At 43.6% G+C, this 24,913-nt stretch overlaps 1 protein-coding gene across 2 annotated transcripts; it reads left to right on the forward strand.

Annotated features, from left to right (window-relative positions):
- LOC144128999 (dnaJ homolog l(2)tid, mitochondrial) lies at nucleotides 1–24,913 on the forward strand. Of its 2 annotated transcripts, XM_077662858.1 has the most exons (12): nucleotides 1–215; nucleotides 307–449; nucleotides 747–830; nucleotides 2,369–2,605; nucleotides 5,474–5,626; nucleotides 8,419–8,566; nucleotides 10,921–10,985; nucleotides 12,009–12,137; nucleotides 15,020–15,135; nucleotides 18,737–18,834; nucleotides 24,485–24,609; nucleotides 24,699–24,913. In XM_077662858.1, exons 1-11 carry the CDS (start codon nucleotides 110–112, stop codon nucleotides 24,574–24,576), a joined length of 1,371 nt encoding a protein of 456 aa, XP_077518984.1. In that variant the 5' UTR covers nucleotides 1–109; the 3' UTR covers nucleotides 24,577–24,609; nucleotides 24,699–24,913. The 2 variants fall into 2 exon arrangements, with proteins under 2 accessions (XP_077518984.1, XP_077518983.1); XM_077662857.1 differs by lacking the exon at nucleotides 24,485–24,609.

A 24,913-nucleotide genomic window follows, 5' to 3' on the forward strand; every position in this document is an offset into this window, starting at 1 on the left:
CTCTGTTGGCAACGCAGGTATGCGATCTCCGTTGAAGGAGTTGTGGGTTCGCCACATGTTTCATAGGGGACTAGGAAATTAAAAGTTTATATGTAATCAGCATGACCTTATGACAATGTATGCATCACTTCGTGTTACGGCGCATTTAGCCCGGTGTTGTGTGGTGTGCTCGAAGTTCAACGGAGTGCTACCGCGGATTGCATCATGTGGAATTGGTTAGTGAGCTCTCTCTTAATTATTGCTCGCAACTTCGAATGCAGTAGTTTGTATGAAAGAACCGCAACTTACAGCGATTTGTTTGTACAGGCAAAGCCTCCAACTGTCTTGTGGCTGGCCCGCGGAGAAGACAGTTTCATGTCTCATCGAGCCTTTTGAAAAAGGACTACTACGATGTCCTTGGAGTGCCTAGGAATGCAAGTCAAAAAGATATTAAGAAAGCCTATTATCAAGTAAGTAGACACGAATAGAATAAAAAGAATCGTTTGATTCTACAAACAGAGGCTTTAAGAAATATCCCACGCACTTGACTACCGTAATGCAGTAGTGACACTTTCACGTGTGTCGGTGTGAAACTTCACAATGAATCGAAAATTGGTTGTTGTGATTTTATATTCCCTCTCTACTGCATTGTTGGTGTAGGTCATTTGATTTGAGACAATTGCATTTCGTTGCATAGTTTACTTATGTTGTTTTCGCTGTGGTCTGACGAATACACACTGGCTTTTTCATGTCTCTTTCTGATGCAGCTCGCCAAGAAGTATCATCCAGACACTAACAGAGGAGACCCTGAGGCAGCAAAAAAGTTCCAAGAAGTCTCCGAAGCATATGAAGTAAGAAATCTCAGCCTGCAGCTGATACCTAACCCAGGACGGTTAAGGATACCCTCGTAAAGGTTTAAGGTTGTACACTCCATTAACTGAGCATCCGTGAGGGCTTGACAGTCAAGGCATTCAAGGAAGAGTGTCTAAAGTGAAGCTCGCACTTCGTTCATCTTATTATCCTTGCTGCTACTGTTTGTTGGAACGTTACTGGGGAAACGCTGAGTAGAGTTGGGTAAAACAGATGCGTATAACATGGGGAAAATAGTTTTTGGTTTAACAGTGACCTGAAAAAAAAATAAGCCAAAGGTACCAGCACATTTTGTAGTGGTTGTGTTTTTGTTTATTTATTTATATGGCACTGCTAGCATCCAGTTGAGGCTGTTAAGCAGGAGTGGGGAGAATGAAAAACAGAACTATTACATGCACAAGAAAAAAATCAAGACACAACAAGCTTGTGTTCACATACCGACATGAACAACTGACGAAATGCACTCACAGGTAACAAAACGCCTGCTACAAAATCTGTGCAAAAACAGAAGCATACGTTGCAGCACTTCAGTCATCCAAGATTATAACTGATTACAACAAAGGTTACAGCAGAAGAGCTTTAGTAAATGTATCAGTAGTTGGTCCATTCCACACAGAAGCCATGTTTCAGTATGGCAGGAATGTTCCTTCAATTTTTTATTGTGATGCGATAATAAACATCAAACTGTAACTTTATCTTTACTTGGGATGTTTACCTAAGATTACAGTGTGTGCCATTCTTGTCCACCTTGGGGCTAGTTTTGTATAAATGCCTTGAGTGGTTGCTGCACTCACATTGAAAGGAGCAGGCAGGCAGTTTTATAATGTATTGCTATGTGTTTTTGTAGCATTTTACAGGGTTGGCTGGTAATAGATCTTACTCTGGTTTGGCAGCATAGGTCGACCGCAAAGGGCATTCCCCCTTTTTGGAAGGTCCCAGGCACATCCATCCTATATATGGCTCCCAAGACTGAGGTGGTAGCCAAACTGTCATGAAAACCTTGACACAGATGCAAAAGCAGCAAGCCAAAGCAACTGCTAGCTTAGGGGTGCTGGTGGTAGCTCCGGCAGCCCTGGCAGCCCTGGCCAATCCCAAATAATACCCATTTTCTGAAGTTTCGCCCTTCTCTGTGCGAGCTAATGCTGAACATTAGCATTACATAACTGTCCTGTGAGTTTTTTTTTTTATGTAGTCATTACTTCAAAACTCGCTTCAAGCCTTGCAACTGATTGAATAGTGAAATGCATGATGACAGCTCCAAAGGCTCTAATTGCTTTAGTCACAAAAATAATGTGCATGTTTTACAGTCATGTATAGTGGTAGAGAGGTAGGAGGAAGCATGCAGTAGTTGTAGGCTGGCTGAGTCTTTTGAACATTTTAGTGCTTGCATTGTTTTCTGCAAAATCATCTTGTGCACAGGTTTATGTGTCGGCTGTAGCCATCATCAAAATTGGCTTTACTAGCATCGCATCTTGCAGTGTGAATGATAACAAAAACAGTATGATGTGTGGCCCTGCAGGTGTTGAGTGATGACAGCAAGAGGCAGCAGTACGACAGCTGGGGCTCGGCGTCAGGCTTTGCCGGCAGTGGCGGTGCTGCGGGAGGCCCTCAGGGCACATGGGGACCAGAGGGTTTCCATTCAACGATTGATCCGGAAGAGCTCTTCCGCAAGATATTTGGGGACCTTGGTGGCCGGACGGGATTCTCCGACTTTGACTTCTCAGAGTCTCAGTTTGGCTTCGGTGGTGCCCAGGAGGTGAGTGCTCTGGATGTGTGTTAAGCACCAGTGGCCTTGTTGGTGCATATAATTTGAAAAGTACTGAGCAGCGCACGGACATGGGAGAACAGGAGGCAAGCATACATGGCGATAGTCGGTGTACCATTTTAGAGCACAGCTCTAAAATTGTTTGGGCATGTGTTCCTGGGTTGAGCGGCATGCCCTGCCTTCATTGGCGTAACCAAGCGCGGAGCGCAGTGGAGGAGAAAAGCGAAGGAGAAGGCGACAGTAGCATGAAGGCAGGTTGCACGGCTGCGACCCATCGGGCCAGAGCAGTGAGCGCTACCGTCTGCTCGCCGATGACATCATCGGTAAGGTATGTGTCGCTCGCCTGTGATGGCGCTGTAGTAGTGCGAGCTGTAAACGCACCGGATGTTTGCCCGAGGCAAGGCTCATCGGCGGCAGAACGCTGCGTGCGCTGCCCAAGTCGAAACCCAGAGCTGCCTCCTTTGGGCACTGCATGTTCCATATGCGGTCGCCTACAGTTCGAGTACCACAACAGCTGCTCTCAAAAACCTCATTACTGAGAAGGGTACTCGTCAGATAATTTTTTCTCCTTTATTTATCTCATCTCTGCTGTTTTTGAAGCTATTTTACTAAAAGTGAGGATGTTCAAAGGGCCACCAATTAGCTTGCTCGGCATGTGCTCTTTTTGTATTCTGTTGTAATTGGTGTTATCAGCTGCTCAATGCTGCATCTTGCTTGTGAAAAAGATGCATGTGATATTATTTGTTTAATTAAAGGATTTTAATGCGTCTCAAGAAGGGTGACACGTGAGGAGGACACAAGTGGGGATTTGATTATTGAACTGAAAACGCATATCTTGGAGCTAAATCCCAAAATAGAGAATGCATTTAGCATAGCCATTAGTAGAGGAAGAACAGACTGCCCACTGCTGGCATTCAGCGGCCGTGGCATCACAGGTTCATGGGCTTGACCCCAGCAATAACTGCATTTCGATGGAAACAAACTGCAAAAGTTCCTGTGTACTCAGAATTTGGTTCACATTAAAAGATTCCAGGTGGCCTAAAATTGTTTGGAGCCCTCCACTATTCCATGTCTTATAGCTTAGCCTACATGCCACTTTGGGTCATTAAACCTACCCACCTAATATATATGCATGTGTAGGTGCCCATTGTTATTAGATATTCCAAATTTTAGTGCTTATATTTTGTCAAAAGGAAATAATTTTGATCATTTTCCAGTTTTACTGCCGACATAAAATAATAGCTAATGGAATTACATAACGTAAATAAACTGAGGCAACTTCCTTTACCTGTAGAAAGGCTGCCATGGAAGCAGTGGTTGAAAATCTAATAATAATAATGATGATAATAATAATAATTGGTTTTTTGGGAGAGGAAATGCAGTATCTGTCTCATATATGGTTGGACACCTGAACTGTGCAGTAAGGGAAGGGATAAAGGAGGGAGTGAAAGAAGAAAGGACGAAAGAGGTGCCATAGTGGAGGACTCTGGAATACTTTTGACCTCCTGGGGATCTTTAACATGCACTGACATCGCACAGCACGCCTTAGCGTTTTGTCTCCATAAAAACTCAGCCGCCGCGGTCGGGTTCGAACCCGAGAACTCCGGATCAGTAGCCGAGCGCCCTAACCACTGAGCCACCGCGGCGGGTGGTTCAAAATCTCCAAGGAGCCATTTTGTGAGGTGCCTTTGGGGATGATGCTGATGGTGGCAGTGGTGAGGTTGTCATGGAAACGGTGCCCTTGATGTATGACGCAACCAGGGTTCCCCTCAAAATCTTCTGGAGGTGAATGCCCAGAAATAACCCTGAGTACTAAAAATTAGGCTTTTAGTTTCGGCTTTCGCCGGTACGTGCCCGGTAGTCCCTCAAAATCTTCTGGAGGTGAATGCCCAGCAGTGAGCCTGTGGTGGGAGGTTTGCAGTGGTAGGAAGAATTTCAGAATACCAGCATTTACTTTCATACTGTACTTACTGCCTTCAGTCTCCTTTTGAGTTGAGCCCACTTCCTTCTGATGTTTTTCTGCGCGTAGCTTTTGGCTTTGTTTCCTTCATTTGTCTAATGGCCCTATGCTATAGTGAAGGAGTGAAAGCTTTGGAAGAACAGGCACTCAGGAGAGCAGTGTACCAAAGTGCAGAAGTGACAGAGCTGCATGTGTTTTTGCAGTGTTCACTGGTGCTCCGAGTTTGAGGACATGCACGCTAAACGTACAGGGAAAGGGCATGAAAAAATAAGATAACAAAAGTGTTGCTTCTGTTGTCTGAGAGCTAATCAAGTAATGGTTGCATATATTGGCGGTCACCAGGGCAGGAAGGCAGTAGTGACAACGTTGCAATACATTGTGAGGAGAATCCTGCCTGTACAGTTTGTTACTCTGCATCAATCAGTGAGAGAGCGCCATTTTGTGCTGCAGTATCAAAGCTCACAGAATGGATGAGGTTCTTGAGGTGATGTACCAGCAGGCAACAGCGCCCAACCATCACTCAACAAAAGTTTTTTCTCGAATTAATTTATAATTATTTTATCTGCGATTTCTATTAACTACATCATAGCAGCCCGTGTGCATGGCTGAACAGTCCTAAAGATGTTAAAATATTTAATGGTTCTTTTGTGTTTGTATTGAATGAATACTTGATAGGAAAATCTGTATTAACGTACCATAACATATATCAACTTTTTTGATAAACTGCACAACGGACAATAGGAAACACAACCATTAAAAAATTTGCATATGCTGAATGTGACAAACGTGCTGGTCCTGTCGCGTGTTGTGAAACTTGTGGTCAGCTTAACTTAATCCGGCCGTGTAAGTGGTTGCAGCTTAGCAGTTTGTGTTTCTTAATGCTTGTCCAAATTCTGCAGGTGATCTTGAACCTGACCTTCCAACAAGCTGCCCGAGGAGTCAACAAAGATGTGACGATCAACGTAGTTGACACGTGCCGCCGTTGTCAGGGCACCCGTAGTGAGCCTGGCACCAAACTAGTCCGGTGCCCATTTTGCAATGGAAGTGGCATGGTAAGTGATTGTGAAATGTTTGTTGCCACTTTGCTTTGTTTTTCAGGGAATAGAAAAAAAGGATTGCCTGTGGCTTCTGAGTACGATATCTAGGCCTTCCTTTTTCTTGTCTGCTCACTTCTCCAAAATTGAGATGGGCAGACTTTGAAGCTACCAATATTTTAACTTTACAGATTCTGCTGAAACCCTTAAGTTTCAACATAATACCATTCTGTTAATTAGATTGCCACATAAGGTGTGAAAGGCCGTCAAACAGAGACACAGTTAAAGTAAGGTACTGAAATATCAGCAGCTGGGTAAACTGGCCTGGCTTTCAGACAGTTAGTATAAAAGAGGCTGACTGTGTAATCACCACAGTGGGTACAAGCTTTTCCCGGGCCTGGGGCTCAGCTTCTTTAGAATATATTGCTTGGGAAATGTAGACGAAAACACCTTGTGCCATGACGCTCTTGGTCGCAGATGCCCTTGCGGTATAAAAATGCTTCATCATCATCACTGTGTAAACACTGCAGAGGGTGCAGAAAAGCAGAGAACATGGCGAAACATTGAGCTAAACGAGTCAATACACAGTCGACAGCTGATTTTTCGGACTGTCTGGAGACCGTGAAAGCATCTGAAAAATTCGGCAGTCCAAAAAATCAAATTTCACCTTAAAAATTATTTTACATCAACTTCTAATTGTCAAAATGGTGGAGGAAAGGGTCAGCAGTTTTGTGCACATTTTAACAATTCACATGATTCGAAATCGCACCGCACATTGTGTACACAGATGACGGGTGGTGGCGACTGCTTTCATGACCACGCTGTTCGATGGTTGTACTGCCGTTGGCACGTCGTAGATGAACGCGTGGGCTAGGGTGAAGTCCAGACGCGTAAGCAAACCCGCTGTACGGAGGGTGTGTAACAAAAAAGGCTAGGATGGCGATAGAAACAAGAAAGAACCAACAAACAGCTGGAGGAGAAGGCGGAAAAAGGTTTATTGAAGTAAAAGGGGAAGAACGGTTGTGGCTTGAGGGTCCAGCCAGTTGATCAGGAGCCCTCGCTCTGACAACCTCCATGTCTATCTTGGTGGCCCAGTGCTGTGTTTCTACATCCGAGTTAAACAGTGTAGCCTCTCACTTCTCAGGATTACTGAGCTGCAGCTCCTCAGACAGACGGGGGGATGCCCATTGTATATGTGCTGTATTGGCTCTGAGGCCACAACAAGTACTTCATTGGCATTGGTTTTTGTAATTAGGCCTAGCATCTAAGCCAAAAACCAGTCTCAGGACCGGCGATATATACATTATCGTATGCACTATGCAGTGGTTTTCGTATAATGAAAGACGTTTTGCCTGTCATCAAAACGCAAGCTTTGACGGTATTGCAATAGAACGGCTGGGGCTGTGTTGCATTTTGCTGCAGGTATGTGCTCTTTTCTCTGAAAAGCACTGCCATTTTCTTCCATTCGCCATCTCTGTGAAGCCATACACCTTCCACGCGCTTCGCTGCTGCATTTTTGCATTTTCAGGACCAAAGAAATTGGCATAGGTGAGTTCCGCAAACCTTGATTACTATTCAACATCCGAGAATGCTACTAACTCACAACCTGGTGTATGCGATGTGTGAACATGGAAAGAATATCAGCCCCACCTAGGAGAGGCACCCTTTACCTTTCAGTTTAAATTCCGCTTTAGGCCGCCGTGGTGGCTCAGTGGTTATGGCGCTCGGCTACTGACCCCAAAAGATGCGGGTTCGATCCCGGCCACAGCAATCGAATTTCGATGGAGGTGAAATTCTAAAGGCCCGTTTACTGTGTGATGTCAGTGCACATCAAAGAACCCCAGGTAGTCGCAATTTGCGGAGCCCTTCACTACGGTGTCCCTCATAGCCCGAGTCGTTTTGGGACGTAAAAACCCTACAAATCAAACCGAACTCCACTTTATTTGATCAAGTTTTTGATCCTCCTAAAGGTCTGAACTAACGAGGTTCCACTATACACATTATATGGCAGATTGGCAATTGGTGGTTGCGCAGTGGTGAGTGTGAATGAAGCCTTGAAAGAAGTGAACGGGGCACTTACACTTACACTAAAGCGATAACGTTACTGGATTAATGCCTATATGCGCAGAATTGATCATTCTCTACCTTACATTCATAGATTATTGGGAGTTCTCATACGTATTACTGCTGCTGCAGTGGTGCAGCGGTTAAGGTGCTGCCACCAGTGGGGCTTGTGAGACCCACATTGCTCTTCCGAAGCAACCTTTTGCTACCAATAATTAGTTTAACTGCCATCTGTCATGGTGGGCAGTTTGCTGACAATCGGTTGGGCTGGTTGTGATGATGTCACAAGGTCATGGGACCTAGGTGGCCCACCTGCCCCCTAGGTGGCTCCTTTGGGGATTTTTAGTGGATGTTTTGCTTATGGTCAACAACGCTGACCACGGCGCTGGCTTTTCTGCGACATGGGGCCATTAACGCTGTCACGTTAAAACTAAGCAATCACTTGCGATGCGTCCAAAATTTTAGACACACTTATACATTGGCTGTATGGGCAGGTCGCAAGGCTACAAGAAAGTCCGAATCATCAAACATGTCTGTACATTGAAGGGTACAGAACGTAATGTATCAAACACCTTGCAGACTGAGGGTCCTGTTAGTGTCAAGAACTTAGGCTTTCTTTCTTATTTTTTTTTGCTCTTCTGCCTTTTTACTTTTCCATGCTGTGCCCCCACCACCCAAAAGTTCTGCTGTGCCTTGCCAGTGTGAGGGAACTCATCTTCACCCTCTTTGCATGCTCATCTGTGCAGGAGACGATCAGCACTGGTCCCTTTGTAATGCGGAGTACTTGTCGGCATTGCCACGGCACCCGCATGCATGTCCAGAACCCCTGCCAGGAGTGCCATGCCAAGGGCACCACCGTGCAACGCAAGACTGTCACTGTCCCTGTGCCGGCAGGTGCGTCAAATGAACCCCTGCCATTTCAAGCAACATTTTCACCAAAACTAACGTTCGCGTTTATGTTACATTTTATATTTGTGGTTACATCCCAAATAGCAGATTGAATAACAAAGGAACATATACAGCCTTGTTAGGTGGACTGCATATGCGACACAGAACGTGAGTGGGCTCCTTACTGCTGACACATGTACTCTGTGTGATGACTGCAAGAAAAAGGGCATTTTGTAAAATAGGTTTTCTCTTGTCCATTCTGAGTAAAGTGGTGCATCTTGCATGGATTGAACTCGCAGATTTGTTTTTGTTGCACTGATGTGTAAAAGGTACTTGGTGCGAGCTTCTGCTATGCTTGGTCATGTTCAAAGGGGTTGTATGCATTGAACCATGTAGTAAAATTTTTCTCTTTTTTTTTTTGCGGACATTTATTAATCAGCTGTTGATGGATTCTGGTTTGACAGAAAAAAAAATGTGGGGAGGCCAGGGAGAAGCATTGTCTGTTTTTTCATCGTCAGCAGCAGCCTGACTGCACCCACTGCAGGAAAAAGGCCTCTCCCATATTTATCAAATTAACCCTGTCCTGTTGCACAAACTTCTTAAATCTCATCTGCCCACCTAACTTTCTGCTGCCCTCTGCTGCTCTTGTCTTCTCTTGGAATCTAGGTCATTACCCTTAACTACCATCGGTTATCTTGACTTTGCATTACTTGCACAGCCCAAGCCCATTTCTCCTTGATTTCGACTAGGACGGTTGTTCCTTGACCCACTATGCCCTCTTCCTGTCTCTGAAAGTTACACATATCATTGTCCTTTCCATAGGTCATTGCGTTGTCTGTCCTCAGGTGACATAAGCTGCTGTATGAGATTTGGTTACTCTGATCGCATGTTGACTTATATTGGTGAACAGATTTCGGAACTGTGTTTATGTAGCTATATAGTCATTTCTGTAGGATGAGAATGTTTCTCTGTTAACTCAGTCATGTAATGGCAGCCCATGCTACATGACATACTACATAACGGCATACTACATAACATGGATGCTTGTGTGGGATGTCTGTTGTGATGGAATGAAATTTTTTGTCTAGAAGCTGGAATGGTGAGCAGTTGTTCTTGTTTACTGGTGTCTTACTGTAATCAATGAAAAAAAAAAGTAAAACAAGTGCTTAAAGAAATAAGGTCTTTGTGATCAAGCAACCTAGAAGCAGTGGTGGTGGTAGTGATGGCATGAATTATTTTGCCTAACAAAATTATCCCATCTTCTGTGTGTTCAAAATTTATGCACATTGGCAATTAATTATGAAGGATTTGAATTTCTTTAGTTTTTAGTACTAATTTCTACCTTTACAGATATAGCTCTCATTTTTGCCAATGCAATTTGTCACGCAGCTTGCATGAATGACCTGGTAGATAAATTGACATGCTTGGTGATGTTTTGTAACACCAAAGTCTGTGGCTGCTTTAGTGGGCTTGGGGTCCCATGACAGCCAAAAAAATGCAATGACTAATGATGTGTCAACTAGGCTGTTTGGTGTTAGCTGCTAGTCTGGCTTGGGCATTGATGCTCTCCTCTGATCATGTGTCATGGCACTGATGTGCAAGTTTCATTTTTAGTTTTTAGCTTTCCTTTTGATTTGTTCAGGCTAAGAGTACCTAAGTAGTATGTTATCATTGTCACTCTTTTCTTCAAGTTAATTGAACTAAGTTTTATTCTTATATATTTACAAATTTTTCTTGCATGCTACCATTGAATTCCTGCAGTCACTTTGGTTACTGTTTTGCTTGAACACTCATTAAGGTTCTGATATCTTTAATTTAGTAAATTTGTTGTAAGATTAGCATCATTTTTCGTCCTTTTTTGCTGAATGAACAGTACTTTTGTCATTAATTGGCTGCATCCAGCATTATTGAGAATAGGGGAAACATTTTTTTGCAGCCTACTGAAGCAAGCTGTATGGTCCTTTACCTTGACTGCTAAATGGCTGTTTTCATGAGGCATACAGTAGGCTTTGTGCATTCTTGTAATGGAATACTATCTGCACTGGAATATTTCCAATGCAAAACGAATCATTCAAGGATACTCAGCAGAAGAAAATATGTGAAATTAGTTGTCAAAAGAAACATCAGTGGCAGGCTATCACTTGCATGCCTCACAAAATTTTTAGAGTAATAAAGGGAGTTGGGCTTTGCAACCTGCTTTTAATGGGTTTTCATTGTGGACTTTTTGTTGAGCAGTATCATATTGCTGAGTTCTGGCCGCATATTTTTGACGACAGTAATGTGCGGTGGACATATTGAAGCTTTCATCTTGCCATCACTGCAGGTTGTGCTGTCAATTCTGGTTGTTTCCTCTTTTTCAGGGGTGGAAGATGGACAAACGGTGCGAATGCAAGTGGGCAAAAAAGAACTCTTCGTCACATTCAAGGTTAGCTAAAGCTCTTCATTTCAAGTGCCTACTCTTGCCATATTTATCCGAATGTAGTTCGACTATGACTTTAATGTGAGGGCTACTTTTGCAGGTGCAAAATAGGAAAAAAATAATGCGCAGTCGCTCGCATGATATGATGCGACGAATCTGCATTAGCCGGCATTGGTTTCACACTTCACTTTACATTGATTGCTTTCCCATTGTTTCCATGGGCTTCTGGTGGATGGAGGTTTGTGGGTGGAGGCTGGAGGTTAGGAGGAGGTGGGTGGGTTGGTGGTTGATGGAAGCTCATGAGTGGGAGATGCATTTTTACCAGCGGGTGCACCTGTTGCTGCCCACTGGAGGGTGCCTGCAAGATGAAGGTTTTAATAAAACAGCGGGTTTCTGCTGACCAGGAACTGTACTATACTATGCAGGAAAAAGTATGCGAATGTAATTCTAGGAACAAAGTTACAACAAATTACTCTACTTGGACTGAGGTTTATGAACAACTGTACCTGCAAAAGTGGCTTTCCTGTTCCTTGTCTTCATGGGAGGGCACCCAAGGCTGCTCGAGGGTTTTATGCAGCCCTTAGTTTTTCATTTTGACTCGGCTCCATTCTGTCCTTGCATTATTTATGTAAGGGGGCGAGGAGCATTGCAGCTTCAGAGCCAAGGTAAAGGCACATGGCTTCAACAGATCGACACTTAATAGTTTTATCATCTGCCTGCATGCTGGTAATTATTTTTTCTGAGATTTGGTCCCGTTCTCCTAATTCATTATGGCATTTTTAACATTTGTTTGTGTTCGTTAAGTTTTTGTGATTGTTAGGCTGTCATAAACGATCTTTCTTGGCTCTACTGTGGTAGTGCCACAATGTCATTTGTGCTTTGCAGCGGGTAACATTGCTCCCCGTTTCAGCTGCATAATTTAACTTTATCTTACAGTCCAGTTGTCCGACAATCACTGTCCGAAAGGTGTGGGGCACATTCTTTCACCTTGCATGAAATGAAGTGCTGTTTGCTTGTTGTTTGCTGCAGGTTGCACGAAGTGACTACTTCCGTCGGGACGGCGCCGACATTCACACAGATGCTGGCATCACCCTTTCCCAAGCCGTCCTTGGTGGCACTGTGCGTGTACAGGGTCTCTATGATGACGTTATGCTGAAGGTTGGTCTGAACACTTCATTTTGTGGCTTGCAAGATCAAACAAGGCCTTGTTAAAAGTGACTTTTGTTCTATGCAAGCTGCATTTGCCCTTCAGCAAAAAAGGTCTAAATCAAGTATATTGTTCTTTTTGTTGGCAGTGTTAGTACTAAGTTTAACATATTTTTTTTTGGTAAATCTAAGGCATAGAAATGTGGGGCTTTCTGTCAAGTATACAGGTTTGTTGTAGTCGCTGAACGGTTTTTCGGACCCAGCGGGACCCAGACAATAATAGTCTGAATAATCGAACAGCCCAAAAATTCTGTGAACTCCAAAAAAAATTACTTTTCTGCGAAAAATCGACTTTAAAGGTCGCCATTTCACTTGAAAGCGACGATATTAGGCTGTATCTGAGCCAGAGGCATGCTTTCGTCATGTTCGGAGCACCTCAAGTCAGGATATCAAGCAGTGCGACGCAGCCGCAAGTCATGCCGCGAACAAATGCACGTGCCATGCGAAGCAAGAATAGTGTTTCTGTGGTCAACGACGGTCATGAAGACGGAGAGAGGGAGCCTGCAGGAAGAAGCGAGCGCCTCCAAATGAACTCCACCCCCAACCCATTTTCAATGCAATCCTGCACTTTTCTTCGTAGGTCGCCTCAGTGGCGATGATGAGCATGCCATTATCTCGAGTGGTAGCGATGAAGAACAAATAGCCAAACCTATCCAGGCCAGTCCATCCTACTGACTCCGCTTGAATCCACCTTTCATGGTGGCAGAAAACTGGCTGGTTGTGACAGAAATGCCATTTCGTGTCTATGTAGGGCGAAAAAAAGTTTAGCAGACGATTACGCTTCTCGTTAATGCCATTTTTGGGCTCAGCTGCTGTGGTACACGAACTGTAGGCGCCCTCATATGGAACACACAGTGCCAAACACAGGCTGCTCTGGGTTTGACTTGGGCAGCATGTCGCATGCTGCTCTGGGTTTCGACTTGGGCAGCATGTCGCATGCTATTCTGATGCCATCTCTTGCAAGTGACGCATACCTTATTGATGATGTCATCTGCAAACAGCCGATGGCGTGCGCCACTCTGATGCTGCGGGTCGCCGCCGCGCAACCTGCTTTCATGCTACCACTGTAGTCTCCTCCTCCAGTTTCCTCTTCACGCTCTTCACTATTGCTATCTTTCATCCTGCACTGCGCTCCGCACTCGGTTATGCCAAGGCGCGCCACTAGGCTCCCAAGAGCTCCACTCTAAAACGAACTTTTGTTCATAAAGTGATCTCCTTGGTTTGCTGGTGCCTATTTTAGTCCGAAAAATTTGAACTTTTGGACTCCGCAAGGTCCGAAATATCGATTGTGAATGTGTACGTGCTCCTGTGAGATGCGTGATGGTTCCGCGATAAAGGCGAATAATTGCGGAAGTCTTAACTATTGAAGTCCGAAAAATCAGTCTGCTACTGTAATGCCTTTCTAGTTTTACATGTAGTTACGGCTGCCAAGCTTCACTATTGTCATGTGTGCCATGTCTTGTTGATTTTTTTTTGCCTACATTAACTCTTTGAGACTGCAAGACTGTATCAGTTTATGCATAGCATAGCATGTCATTGCAATGACATGCAATGTGTTTTATGAACATGAAGAAGCTGTGAGCCTTCCTTTCAATCTCCCGCGATATCCCCTTCAGGCACTGTGTACTGTCGGGGGCAAAACTGGTATACTCCACGCAGCGGGAGCCGGTGTAACAGAAGACTGCATTGTAACGCCATCTACAGGAGGCATCTGGGATCGAGACAGCCAGTGGGAGCCCTTAGTTATTTGCAGGCATGTCACTTGACTCGTTTCAATGCTTTGTGCTTTAGATGGTGCTACGATGCAGTTTTCCGTTGCTCCAACTCCCGCTGCGTGGAGTATACCACTTTTGTCCCCTATAGTACATATTTGGGGACATGACAATGAATGCTATCAAATTCCTGGTCTACGAGGTGCAGTGTTTTTTAATGTGGATATAGCAGTTTTACGGTAGCTCTGATTCGGCTCCTCCTGTGAGGGTGTGTTTTTGTTTGCTTGTTTTGCTAGCATGAGTGCTTTAAATTGCATAAAACGGAGTGATTCGTTTGCATAACAATTTCATATGACAAGAATCAGTGAAAAGAAGTACCGTATTTACTCACATAATGGATCAACTCACCCCCCCACTTTGTCAATGATAGTGTACTTTTTTTAACCTTGCAATGTGCACCTGACCATCAGGGCTGGTGTTTAGCATGCTCACTTTATCCCGTCACGATAGGCTGCTGCCATCGACTATTGCAAAATTATCAGATCTCGCCATGATCCAGTGAACATTTTTGATGGGAATGATTCTAAACACAAGCATGCACGAACACGAGTGACGCGGTGATGGAACTTGTTCATCGTGCAGTTTTTTTTTTTGTTGATGATGATTGGATAGACGGACGGTAGGACAGGTGGGCAGAACAGCTGGTGGCCAGGCGGCCAGACAGACATGTTTTATGAAATTTCGACTCTTACCAAAAAAAATCTGTTGAAACTTTTTCTTCCCACATCGATGTTAACTGTTATGAAAGAAAAGTGGGAGCATTGCCCAAGTAAATACGATACAGTAATTGGGACCTTGAAAGCAATTTTGAGTCTAGGTGTTCATAGATGAGGACCCAGCAGAAATTGCAGAAATAATCGTCGGGAAAAGGAAGGAATTTTTCCTGTGGATTCTTGGCATGCTCTTTGCAAAAGGGTGAAAATTTGAAGATTTTCTTTCTGTGGATAACGGTTAGTGCCTGAAGGGTATCTGCTCATTTCTGCTGGTAGAAGTCTTTCTACTTCAACCTTTTGTCGTGCTCAAGAGAAGTAAGTCAAATGTGTGTCTGAACTTTACCTACAGATCCCCATGGGAACATCGTCACACACCAAAATTAGGCTCGCAAACAAGGGCGTCAAGCGATTAAATAGTTCCGGATATGGCGATCACTACATCCACATCAAGATCCGGATACCACAGTGAGTTGAATGTTTTAAATCTGTTGTGTTATCATATGTGCTGAAAGTTTTTGCCATCTGTATAGACATTGTCAGCTTTTAGTGTGACTCTTATTGCTTGTGTACATGCAAGCAAAATGCAATATGAACACACTCCAAAATTTATGTATACCAGGACAGCTCAAACAAGTACCGCATTACAGACAATGGTGGTGAAATTTTGCACTTTTGTGCTACTGCATAGCACCTGTGTCATCTCTCTTGCTGGCAGCAGAATGAATTTTCTCTTCTTTCTTTTCGTGTGCATACACTGCAATTTTTAAAATAAATTTTGAAGTTGCTGTATATAGTCGATGGGCTAATAGTAGGTTGAAATTTTGTACTTTGCGAAATGTATGTAGGTGTGGACTACACAGTATTTCTTCTTCAGTATAGCCAGATATGGCATGAAATTTCCAATACTTCCTATGGTTTGTACTGGGTGCAGACAGTCTTACAGCAAAAATTTAATCCTGTCACCTGTGGGCTATGCACAGGGTGCAAACTGCAGACTGGAAATAATGGTACATAAAACCAGCTTGGTCTTTGCATTGCTTGTGCAGGGACCAAAATGCAAAAAAGTGAGCAGAAGCTTTGTGCAGGGTCTTTTATTCTTTGGGCTCTTTCGCCTGTTGTTTTGTTCAAATTGACATTGGCATTGTAGAGCAATAGAGCAGCAGCATTGCTGGAGAGCATAGCATTTGCTGAAAACACAGAACCAAAAGCTAGTTGCAACCACATAGTAGAACTTGGCGGGACCTGAGAAATGGTCCGAATAGTCGAACAGCCCGAAACATCTGTCAGCTTCCAAAAAATCACTATGCCATGAAAAACCGGCTTGAAAAATGGCGAACTTCGCCGTTTCCTGCGTTTTGAAGTCGGCAACCAGGCTCCTCGGTGGATTCTGCCGAACTGTCTTCATTGTGGAACACACATGTGCCTGCAGTTCTTACGATACATCTCTTACGTTATATTTATGCTGACGTCTGCACAGCATATATTCACTTGGCAGAGAGCCCCATTTCATATCAGTGCTAGAAAAATAGGCGCCAGCACATGCTGTTGCGCTCATAACAGCTTGTCACGCATCCGATGGGAACCAACTGAGGTTTTTGATGAGCCTCTAGGTGCCCCTTGTCAAATGCACCCGACTTGCATAAACATTCAGTTTATCATATTTACATGATTGTAAGTCGACCCTCCTCCTATATCTCATATTAGAAAAAAACAAACTTGGAGGTCATTTAAGCTTGTCCTTTAGCAGTAGAACGCAATAGCACCCGGCCGGCGCCGCTTATCGTCAGCTGCTATCGGCTGCCACGCACGGGCGTGCCCGCTGGCACATTCCAAAATGGAAATCTATTAGTCACTGTACTACTTGTCCACATTTGCGCCATCGTCCTCACTAACGTTGCCGTCGTGATCGCTGCGGCGGTCCCACAGCACGTCGTTTTAATGTTGTCTTGCAGCGAAATTCCACACTTCGCAAATAGCCACACCACGACATCGCATGGAACAGCTGAAAATTTTGTCTCGCTGCAGCTCCCACACCTGTATCACCCGTTGCGAACATCAAACTTACGGCCCGGGTGCAGTCGTTCGTTTCTTCGGCTTAAAGAGTGACAGCCATCTTGAATGTAGCCGTGAACGAGCGCCAGACGCTTATCGACCCGCAGCACAAATGACGACTGACGAAGCATTACATAAAAAACTTGTAAAGCGCGGCTGGCCGGCAGTCGTGAAATGTGTCAGAGCCAGAGAGAAACTACGCGTGAGCGGCTTCGGCTCTTCCGTCAGCTACCGATGCTCCTCGGCACCGCTGCCGTCCCGAGTGGTGGTGCAGCCGTGATTGGAACAGCGGCCCTTCCATTAACTATCGACACTCCATTGAGCACGGAGTGTGCAGTTGAAAGCAAAAAAAAAACAAACTTGGATGCTTAATTCTCCTTAAGAGTAGAACGCGATAGTGTTATCGGGCTGCTGCCGCATATCAGCTGCCACAATCTGCAGCCACATGTGGGGAGGGTGGGTGCTGGTTTGCTGCCTCTCGACAGCCACCATCGGCCGCCGAGCGCGAGGAGGGGGTGCCGGTCCTGCACATTGTCATAGCAGCTGCATACGCGCAGCAGAAATGCAACCATGCTGTAGCATCCCCGATATCTCATTTGGCTTGTCTTTATTTATGGTGCCATGCTTTGGTTTAGATTGTGAGCCGAACCCCCACTCCGGATTTGCAAATTTAAAAAGATAGTTTGACTTACAGTAGTGTAAATACAGTACTTTGCTGTTTGCATCGACAGCTAACTCCAACAATTTCTAGCACCATTGAGCTCGCACTGCTTCGAGAACTGAGCTCCTATCACATCGTGTAGGTTGCAGTTCATATTGAGCACGATTGTAAGTGTTCTGCAGTGACGACACAGTTGACAGTACCTACCGGTGGGGCGGTTCTGGACTTCCTAAATTTTTTCTCAACCCAAGCAAAATTTACTCAAATTAAAATTTCAGATTACAAGCAACGAAGTTGGTGTGTATTATGAGCCAACTCACGTATCTCTATCTGGAGGGTGGAGGGCCTTGACCTTTATTTTAGGTGTCAGTAAAAAGTCACTTTTTGCTAACTTTTGAAGTAATTGTCCTCAAAAGTTCTCTGTTTATTAATTTTAAATTATTTTGATCATAAACTACAGTAACAGATGAAAGCATAAAAAAATTATATTGTGGCTGAGATAGTAACACTGTTTATGTAAAAAAAAAAAGGTTAAAATGCCAAATTTTTTGCTTTCTTGCTAAACCAAGGAAATGGAAAAAAACTCTTGCATGGTTTCACTAGTGAAGTCGGGTGAAAGAACAATGCAAATGAAGTATTATAAAATAAGATTTGTCGTACTGTTTCACATTTGCTTTTAAAATTTTTAACTCCAACGAACTTCTGCTTCTACTTGGAAACTTCAAAGAGCACTCACATGAGCAAGGAATTTTTGTAGTGAAAAATACTTTGTTAAAACTCCATTCGCTCAGTCGCCAACTAGCCAATTTTTTTTTTTTTTTTTCAAAAGAATCTGCGGCTGTCGCTTTTTTGGTCTGGGACGCTTCGCATGGAATGACCATCCTTTGGTGGAATGGGATGTGTGGGGAAGTCCAGTTACAAAATTTTGCATGAGGTCCATTATGTGCTGGTGCTCCTGGGTTCGATCCTGGCAGTGGCAGCCAGGTTTCGATGGAGGTGAAATGCAAAGTCGCCTGTGTACTATGTGATGTCAGTGCAGGTTAAAGGTTTTCCAGGTGGTCGAAATTATTCTGGTGCCCTCCACTATGGCACCTCTTTCTCTCTCTCTTCTTTCGCTCCCACCTTCCTTCCTTCCCTTATGGTGCAGGTTGGTTGGCTGTTCGCCCAGATAAGAGACAATTATTGCACCAGTTCCTCTAAGAAATTGTTGATGAAAAGAAACTCTTTTCCAGCAACACATGTGTGGATATCATTGATATTCTAGAGAGCATTTAGTGGATTTGTGTGAGCAGTGAACTTTTTTAAAGACATCTCTTAAGAGCTCTGTGACTCTTGTGTTTTGTCAACCTGCAGGCACCTAGATGGAAAGCAAAAGGCCCTGATACAGGCATATGCTGAGCTGGAGGCTGACACCCCTGGCACTGTTGATGGCATAGTCAACACAAGGCAAGGTAGGAGCATATGTTCTGGCAGAGGTAAACTTAGTGTATTGCATTGAAACACAATTGGTAAGGCCCCTATCTTCCTGCAGTTCTTTGAAAAATCATGGATTTGAGCATTTTTTATGCAGTTGTGTGTTAGCAGCTGCATTGTTATTGTTGTGACATCAATAGGGATGATAGAATGATAAAGAAATGACTACCTTATCAAATTTACACATAGTCCAAGGGGAGGGAGGAGATTTAGACCCGGGGGAAATTTATGATTATTATGATTCTAATTGTTATGATTCTAACCCCGTTTCAAACTGTCCCGAGTCGACTACAATCGTGGTCATAAACAGAAAAGAAGACTGGAAATAGCACTCTAAAATATGGATGAAATGGCTACGTTGATGCTATCTGAGAGGCAACATTTCAGATACGCTTGACACGATCGAGCACAAGAGAGCCTAAAATGCACTAATGAACACAGCATTCCACGCAGCAGCGGCCACCGTCACCGCCATACCACTGCCATGCTGCAACCATTTGGTGTTTCGTGCTATCCAGTTCTGCGCCCATTCGCCATTTGTTTCTTTCTCTATTCCACTCAAGTCTTTCAGTGCCTTCTCTTTGTCGATGGCCCACGCCACCATTCTTTCCATAGCCACCCTCTCCTTTGCACTTCAGGCAGGATGCAGATCACGAGATTGCAAAAAATCGCGAAAAAATTTTTTCAAAAACAGGTTTTTTTGTACTAACTATACTTCAGACTATATATCTCTACCAACTATCCACACTCAAAACAGTCCTGAAGTGCAGAAAAAATAAATATTTTAGTTACACGGCTGAAAACGAAGCGGGAGCTTCGAAATTACGTTCCACTTCACACGATTGCAATTCCGAAACCACTCCCCTACCGCTACCATCCTGCTACCATTTGAAAGCTCGTTTTGCACCCTTTCATTTGACACCTTTCAAGACGACACCAGAGTGGTGCAGCCATAGCTACAGTCATATAAGTGCACACCGACTTCTCTTTATCTCCAGCTGTGATGTTACAAATACAGACTCTGCCTTACAGGCATTTTCTCTGGTTTGCCTTGGGCAATTGAGATGAGGAGCGGAGATGCTATCTTTACTGGCTTTTATATTATGCATTAAGTTGAAATGTTTGGTTTCATAAATTTCCAGTCAAACCATTTTGTATGTTCTATTCATAGATAGGCAAGTGTGTAAAAACAGCATCACTGCACAAAGTGAGTCTTGGATGCAGTTCTGTAAACATTTATACAGTTAAACCTCGATTTAACGAAGTCGGTAAAATCGGCAGTTTACTTCGTAATATATTGAACTTTTGCAACATCGAAATTCACCTCCTAGCATGCTCAGAAACCGCTAAAAACCGCGCTGCGGATAACTCACAGGAAAAGTGTTTATTTGCGACTAAAGTGCTCCTTGTGCCCTTTCTTTTGCCAGCAGCAACGGCATCTCGTGCGTCTTGTGCTTTGAGCGAGGCCGCGAGCCGCGCCCCGGCACGTCTATCGCGCCAACCACCTTGTCGGTGACGAGAATGACGCATTCGTCTTGAGTTTTGGTTTTGCTGTCATCATCATACTCTTGTAAGTGCCCCGAGCGCACCGCAGATATATGCCAACGTGTTCCGTCGCTGTCACCGCTGCGACCTCGTGGCTGTTGACAGCGGCCTTGCGACGGGCCACTCCATCGGCCCTCTCCCTCCCTCGCATTTCCCTTACTTTTCTGTCTTTCTTCATGTCAGCGAGAACGAGGAGTACGTCCTCCAATCACCAACCAATGAAATGAAATCAGGCCAAACCCGCTCCTCGTTTTCTGCCGTAAGCACGAGTGTGTGTCCTTTTGCACATAATATGGCATCGTCTGAGTGAGAAGCGAGGTTGTCAGGTGTGAAGCGCGCGACGGGCTTCACAGCTGACGGATGTGCCAACGGCACTGACCCTTCCAGTCCTTTTACCAAACTTTGCGCATCTGTAAACGCGAGAAACGCGATGGGCTGCCTTTGAGCACAAGCAGCACGTCACTTACGTGGGCGATTCGCCGATTTTGGGTGAGGTAGCGGGACCCGTGGGCTGGCCTGGCAGGCTGCTAAGACTAGGCAGACGCTCGTGCTAGCCTCGCCCGTACTGCCTCAAATGGCGCGGTGCGCTCACCACTATGATCATCGTCATATTTAAGTCTGCCATGCGCGCTGTATATGAAAGCAGTGCGGTGCCCATATTACATACGCGCTCCGATGCGCTGCGCGCTTTGGCACGCGCTCTGCTCAACCACTCATGCCTGCGATACAATTTTTTCTGCAGGTTCGTTTTCAGCCAGTAAAGAAATTTCGTTGCATTGAAAGTGCGCTAAAATCTAATTCATTATAATGAGGCTAAAAATACATGGTGTTATATGGACACGAAGTTATAAAAACTGGAATACTTCGTTTTATCGAGGATTTTGTTACGTTGAAGTTCATTACGTCGAGGTTTAACTGTAATAATTTGTAAACATATTTTGGCTGGTGGCCTGTATTGAAGGGCCTAATTAAAACCATAAGACTCCTTAGAACTCATATTCTGGTTTAGCTATTCAAAATCTAATTGCATATTTGAAATTACTGAATGGAACAAACTTAATAGTGAGACTGTTAATCATAATTCTTTATTGATGTTTGAAAAGTGCCTGCAAATGTTATCAATTTGAGTTTGTTTATATGCTTGTATTTTGTTGTGTTTTTTCCCACTCCGCTATGATCTGTACTAGATCACAGTATCTATAAATAAATAAATAAATATTTGAACTCCACATACAAAAGCACACTTTTGTGGTAATTATGATAATAATTGTGCCATAATTGAAAAAAATTATTTTAAGACCAACATCCGCCCTTAAATTGTTAGAGTCTAAATATGAAATTTGACTTTGAATGGCTCAACTAGAATATGAGTTGTAAGGAGTTTTGTGGTTTTAATTGGGCTTATCACGTCATTTTGAAGCTTGCACTTCGTTTTTCGGCCGCGCAATCTCAAAGTATTAATTTTTTTGGTACTTTGGTATCGTTTTGAGCGTGGATACTGTGGGGAGTTATAGTTCAAAGTATGTTAAGTATGAAACGCTATTTTTCTAGAAATTGTTTTTTTTTTTGCAATTTTTTGTGATCTCAAAGACCTATATCCCCCCTTACTGCTGTATGCTTGGTGTATGCTGCTGTTCACGAGGTATGTGCAGCAGCACATGATTTGAGGAAAAAATTCTTGTTAGATTCGTGCAAAAACAGTATTTACCTGAATTCTCCCAAAAGTGAAATTCTGGCAACAAATGAAGTTCTGCAGATATCGGCTCGAGCAAGCTTGCGGTAGGGACAATACACTGACATTCTTCTATGGTATACTGGACCCTTTGGAACGAAAAATACTAGCAGTAGTGAAGAACATTTAGTTCAAAGCAAGGCCCAGCAAATGTTATGGGGCTTCCTCTTGTCACAATATTGGGCCGTCCATGAACGAAAGTGAGTACGAAGCAGGTGCAAATTTTTGTGCGGTTGTCTCACTTGCGGGCACTGTCACAAAAGCAGGTGCAGGATTGTTCACTGGGCCATGATTAGAGAGAGCGTTCAGTCGCTGTGGGGGCATTGTATCAAACAAGCACCAGTCTTCAATTTGAGAGAATACCAAGCGCTGACATTGAATTGCCGCGGCCACCTTTGATGTAAATTAAGGTACATTAAGATAATTTAAGGTAACATGTGTGCAAGGCATCTTTAGCGAAATAATCATTTCATGTATCCTGCAGAATATCACAGAGTCTTTGTTCTATATTTGTGGAATTTTCACCATGGAAAGTTAGGGGCCTTAATAATTAGTGTGGTAGGCTGCCAGAGGTCACCATTGTTGAACCAGTGTGTTTTTGGGTTAAGAGCACAAGTGCAGGGCTGTGTACCATGCATTATTACCTTGTGTATACTTTTTTGCTAGTGCATTCTGGAGTGCGCCAGCTCTCAGGTTATCACACTGTAAACTTGTTATCCGGAAATTAAGCTCTGAGAACATGTTTTTACGCAGTTTGTTAATAAGAGTATGGCATTCATCACTTGAAATAAAGTTACACAAATAAGCACCAACCTCAAGTAATGACATGATTTTAGTGCTGTAAGTGGCTTAGCAAACACCACTGACAGTCTGCGATTAGTTTTATGCATGAATTGGATTTGTTTGGAGCTTAAGGATGCTGTTGTCTGACATTTCTTGATGTTAAGTTGCTTAGGTGGCCACTTTTCCTTAACCCCTGCTGAACATTTTGCACTGTTGGAGCAATATTCAGCTTGCAACTTGTGCAGTCCCTTCTGTGAGCTTGCAAAGAAGTGTTATTTTTGTTTTGTGTCATATTCCTATTATTGTCAACGCTGATATTCATTCAGTCATTGTTCTTGTTGAACCAGTGTTCAAAGCTGTTGTCATATTTTGTAAAGTGATTACTGTTTCATTTATATACAACAGTCCGTAATCACGTCTGAAAAATTAGAACCGTATGGTCAGATCAAATTTTCAGTGCCATCACTATACTCTGTTTCATACATAGCTGGCAACGTTGCCAAAGCTAGCGCGCTAGTTCGCGCAGGATAAGTCCGCACCCAAAAAGTACCCAGTTCTCTGTACTACTGAAGTGAACACAAGCCCATTTCATTGCGACAAACCTTAAGTGCTGTAACTGGCACATTTTGGACTTTGTTACCTCTTTCTACTTTTTCCTCCTGCGACTCGTCGAAACTTTGAGAAGCAAGAATTACATTTGGCGGTATGATACGCGGTTGGTAGGGTGAATTGCTCCTACTCAATCTGCACCCAAAAAGTAGGTTACGGTCTGTGCAAATTATAGCCAGCGGGCTCACAGCTTCGACCATGATTTTCAACGCTGTCACAGTGTTTTATATCGCTCTTCGTTGTCATCCAGACACTCACCGGAATGTCGAGAAGAACGAATGATATGTGGCGAGGTAATATGGTTTCACAAATGCACCACTTCAGCAGCCTCCACAGCGTTGCCTGCTATGTATGAAACTGAATATAGTGCACATTGCATTTTTTTGCTAGCATGAGTGCTACTTTGACAGTGCACATAATATATAACTGCACTCCCTCTTGTAATTGCTGCAGAGGTATAATTGCTTGGAGAGCAGTAAGATAAGTTTTACCAGCAGATTTTGATGGCCGAGCTTTCTTTTTCTGCATTTAGCTTCTCTTTGCTTTACCTCTCTTTCTTGTGGGGCCCATCTATCTTTTCAGTTTGTGAGACATGTGTGAAACATTGTAGGCTACAGTCTCCATAATAGTTCATGTTAAAAGGTCACTAATATGGCCTGGTAACTGCATTCACTATGATTTCTCAAGCCTCCTGCATTGCCACCTTGCTTTATGGTAATGCTGCTGAAAGCTATTCGTTACAACTTTTCACCCAATATTCAGTTAGTGCTTGGCAGATAAGTTTTCATGAAATTACCCTGCATCATTTAATTAGGAAGGTGCAACACAGAGACAATACATTAACTGAGTTACTTCTGCTTCAGCCAGCATGCTTTACTGAAAGGTTTTTGTCACCAGTGGGGTGACTCCCTTTCAAAGAAAAGAAGAAAAATTCTTTTTCTCCTTTTTTTGTTTTGTAGGCGACAAGAAAACGTATGCTGGCAAAGATGAGACCCCACAAGAAGGAGACATGGGTATTCTTGGGAAAATTAAAAAGGCTATTTTCGGCTGAGCTTCAGCTTCTTCTTTTAGGCTTTACTTTGAGGTATGCCTTATAGTCTGCTTCTGAATGTTACTTATCTTGCTGCCTTTTGAATGTGTGACATTGATTTACATGTTTATTGTCTTCCGCAGGGAGAACTGCAATGGACGACCCAAGCGGTTTAGTGAGACAGATTCGAACTGCCCTGGATGAACCTGTAATAGAGCCAGTAGAAGACCAAAATAACAGCAAAGCATAGCGTCTTATTTGTTTTGTCCCCATGAGACATTGTTCTTAGGCCCAATTACAACTTCCAAGCCTTCATTTTTGTTGAACCGGCATTAATAAACGAAAATATGTCGTTAGA

This window comes from Amblyomma americanum, chromosome 4 (assembly GCF_052857255.1).
Source record: "Amblyomma americanum isolate KBUSLIRL-KWMA chromosome 4, ASM5285725v1, whole genome shotgun sequence".
Taxonomy (NCBI): Eukaryota; Metazoa; Arthropoda; class Arachnida; order Ixodida; family Ixodidae; genus Amblyomma; species Amblyomma americanum.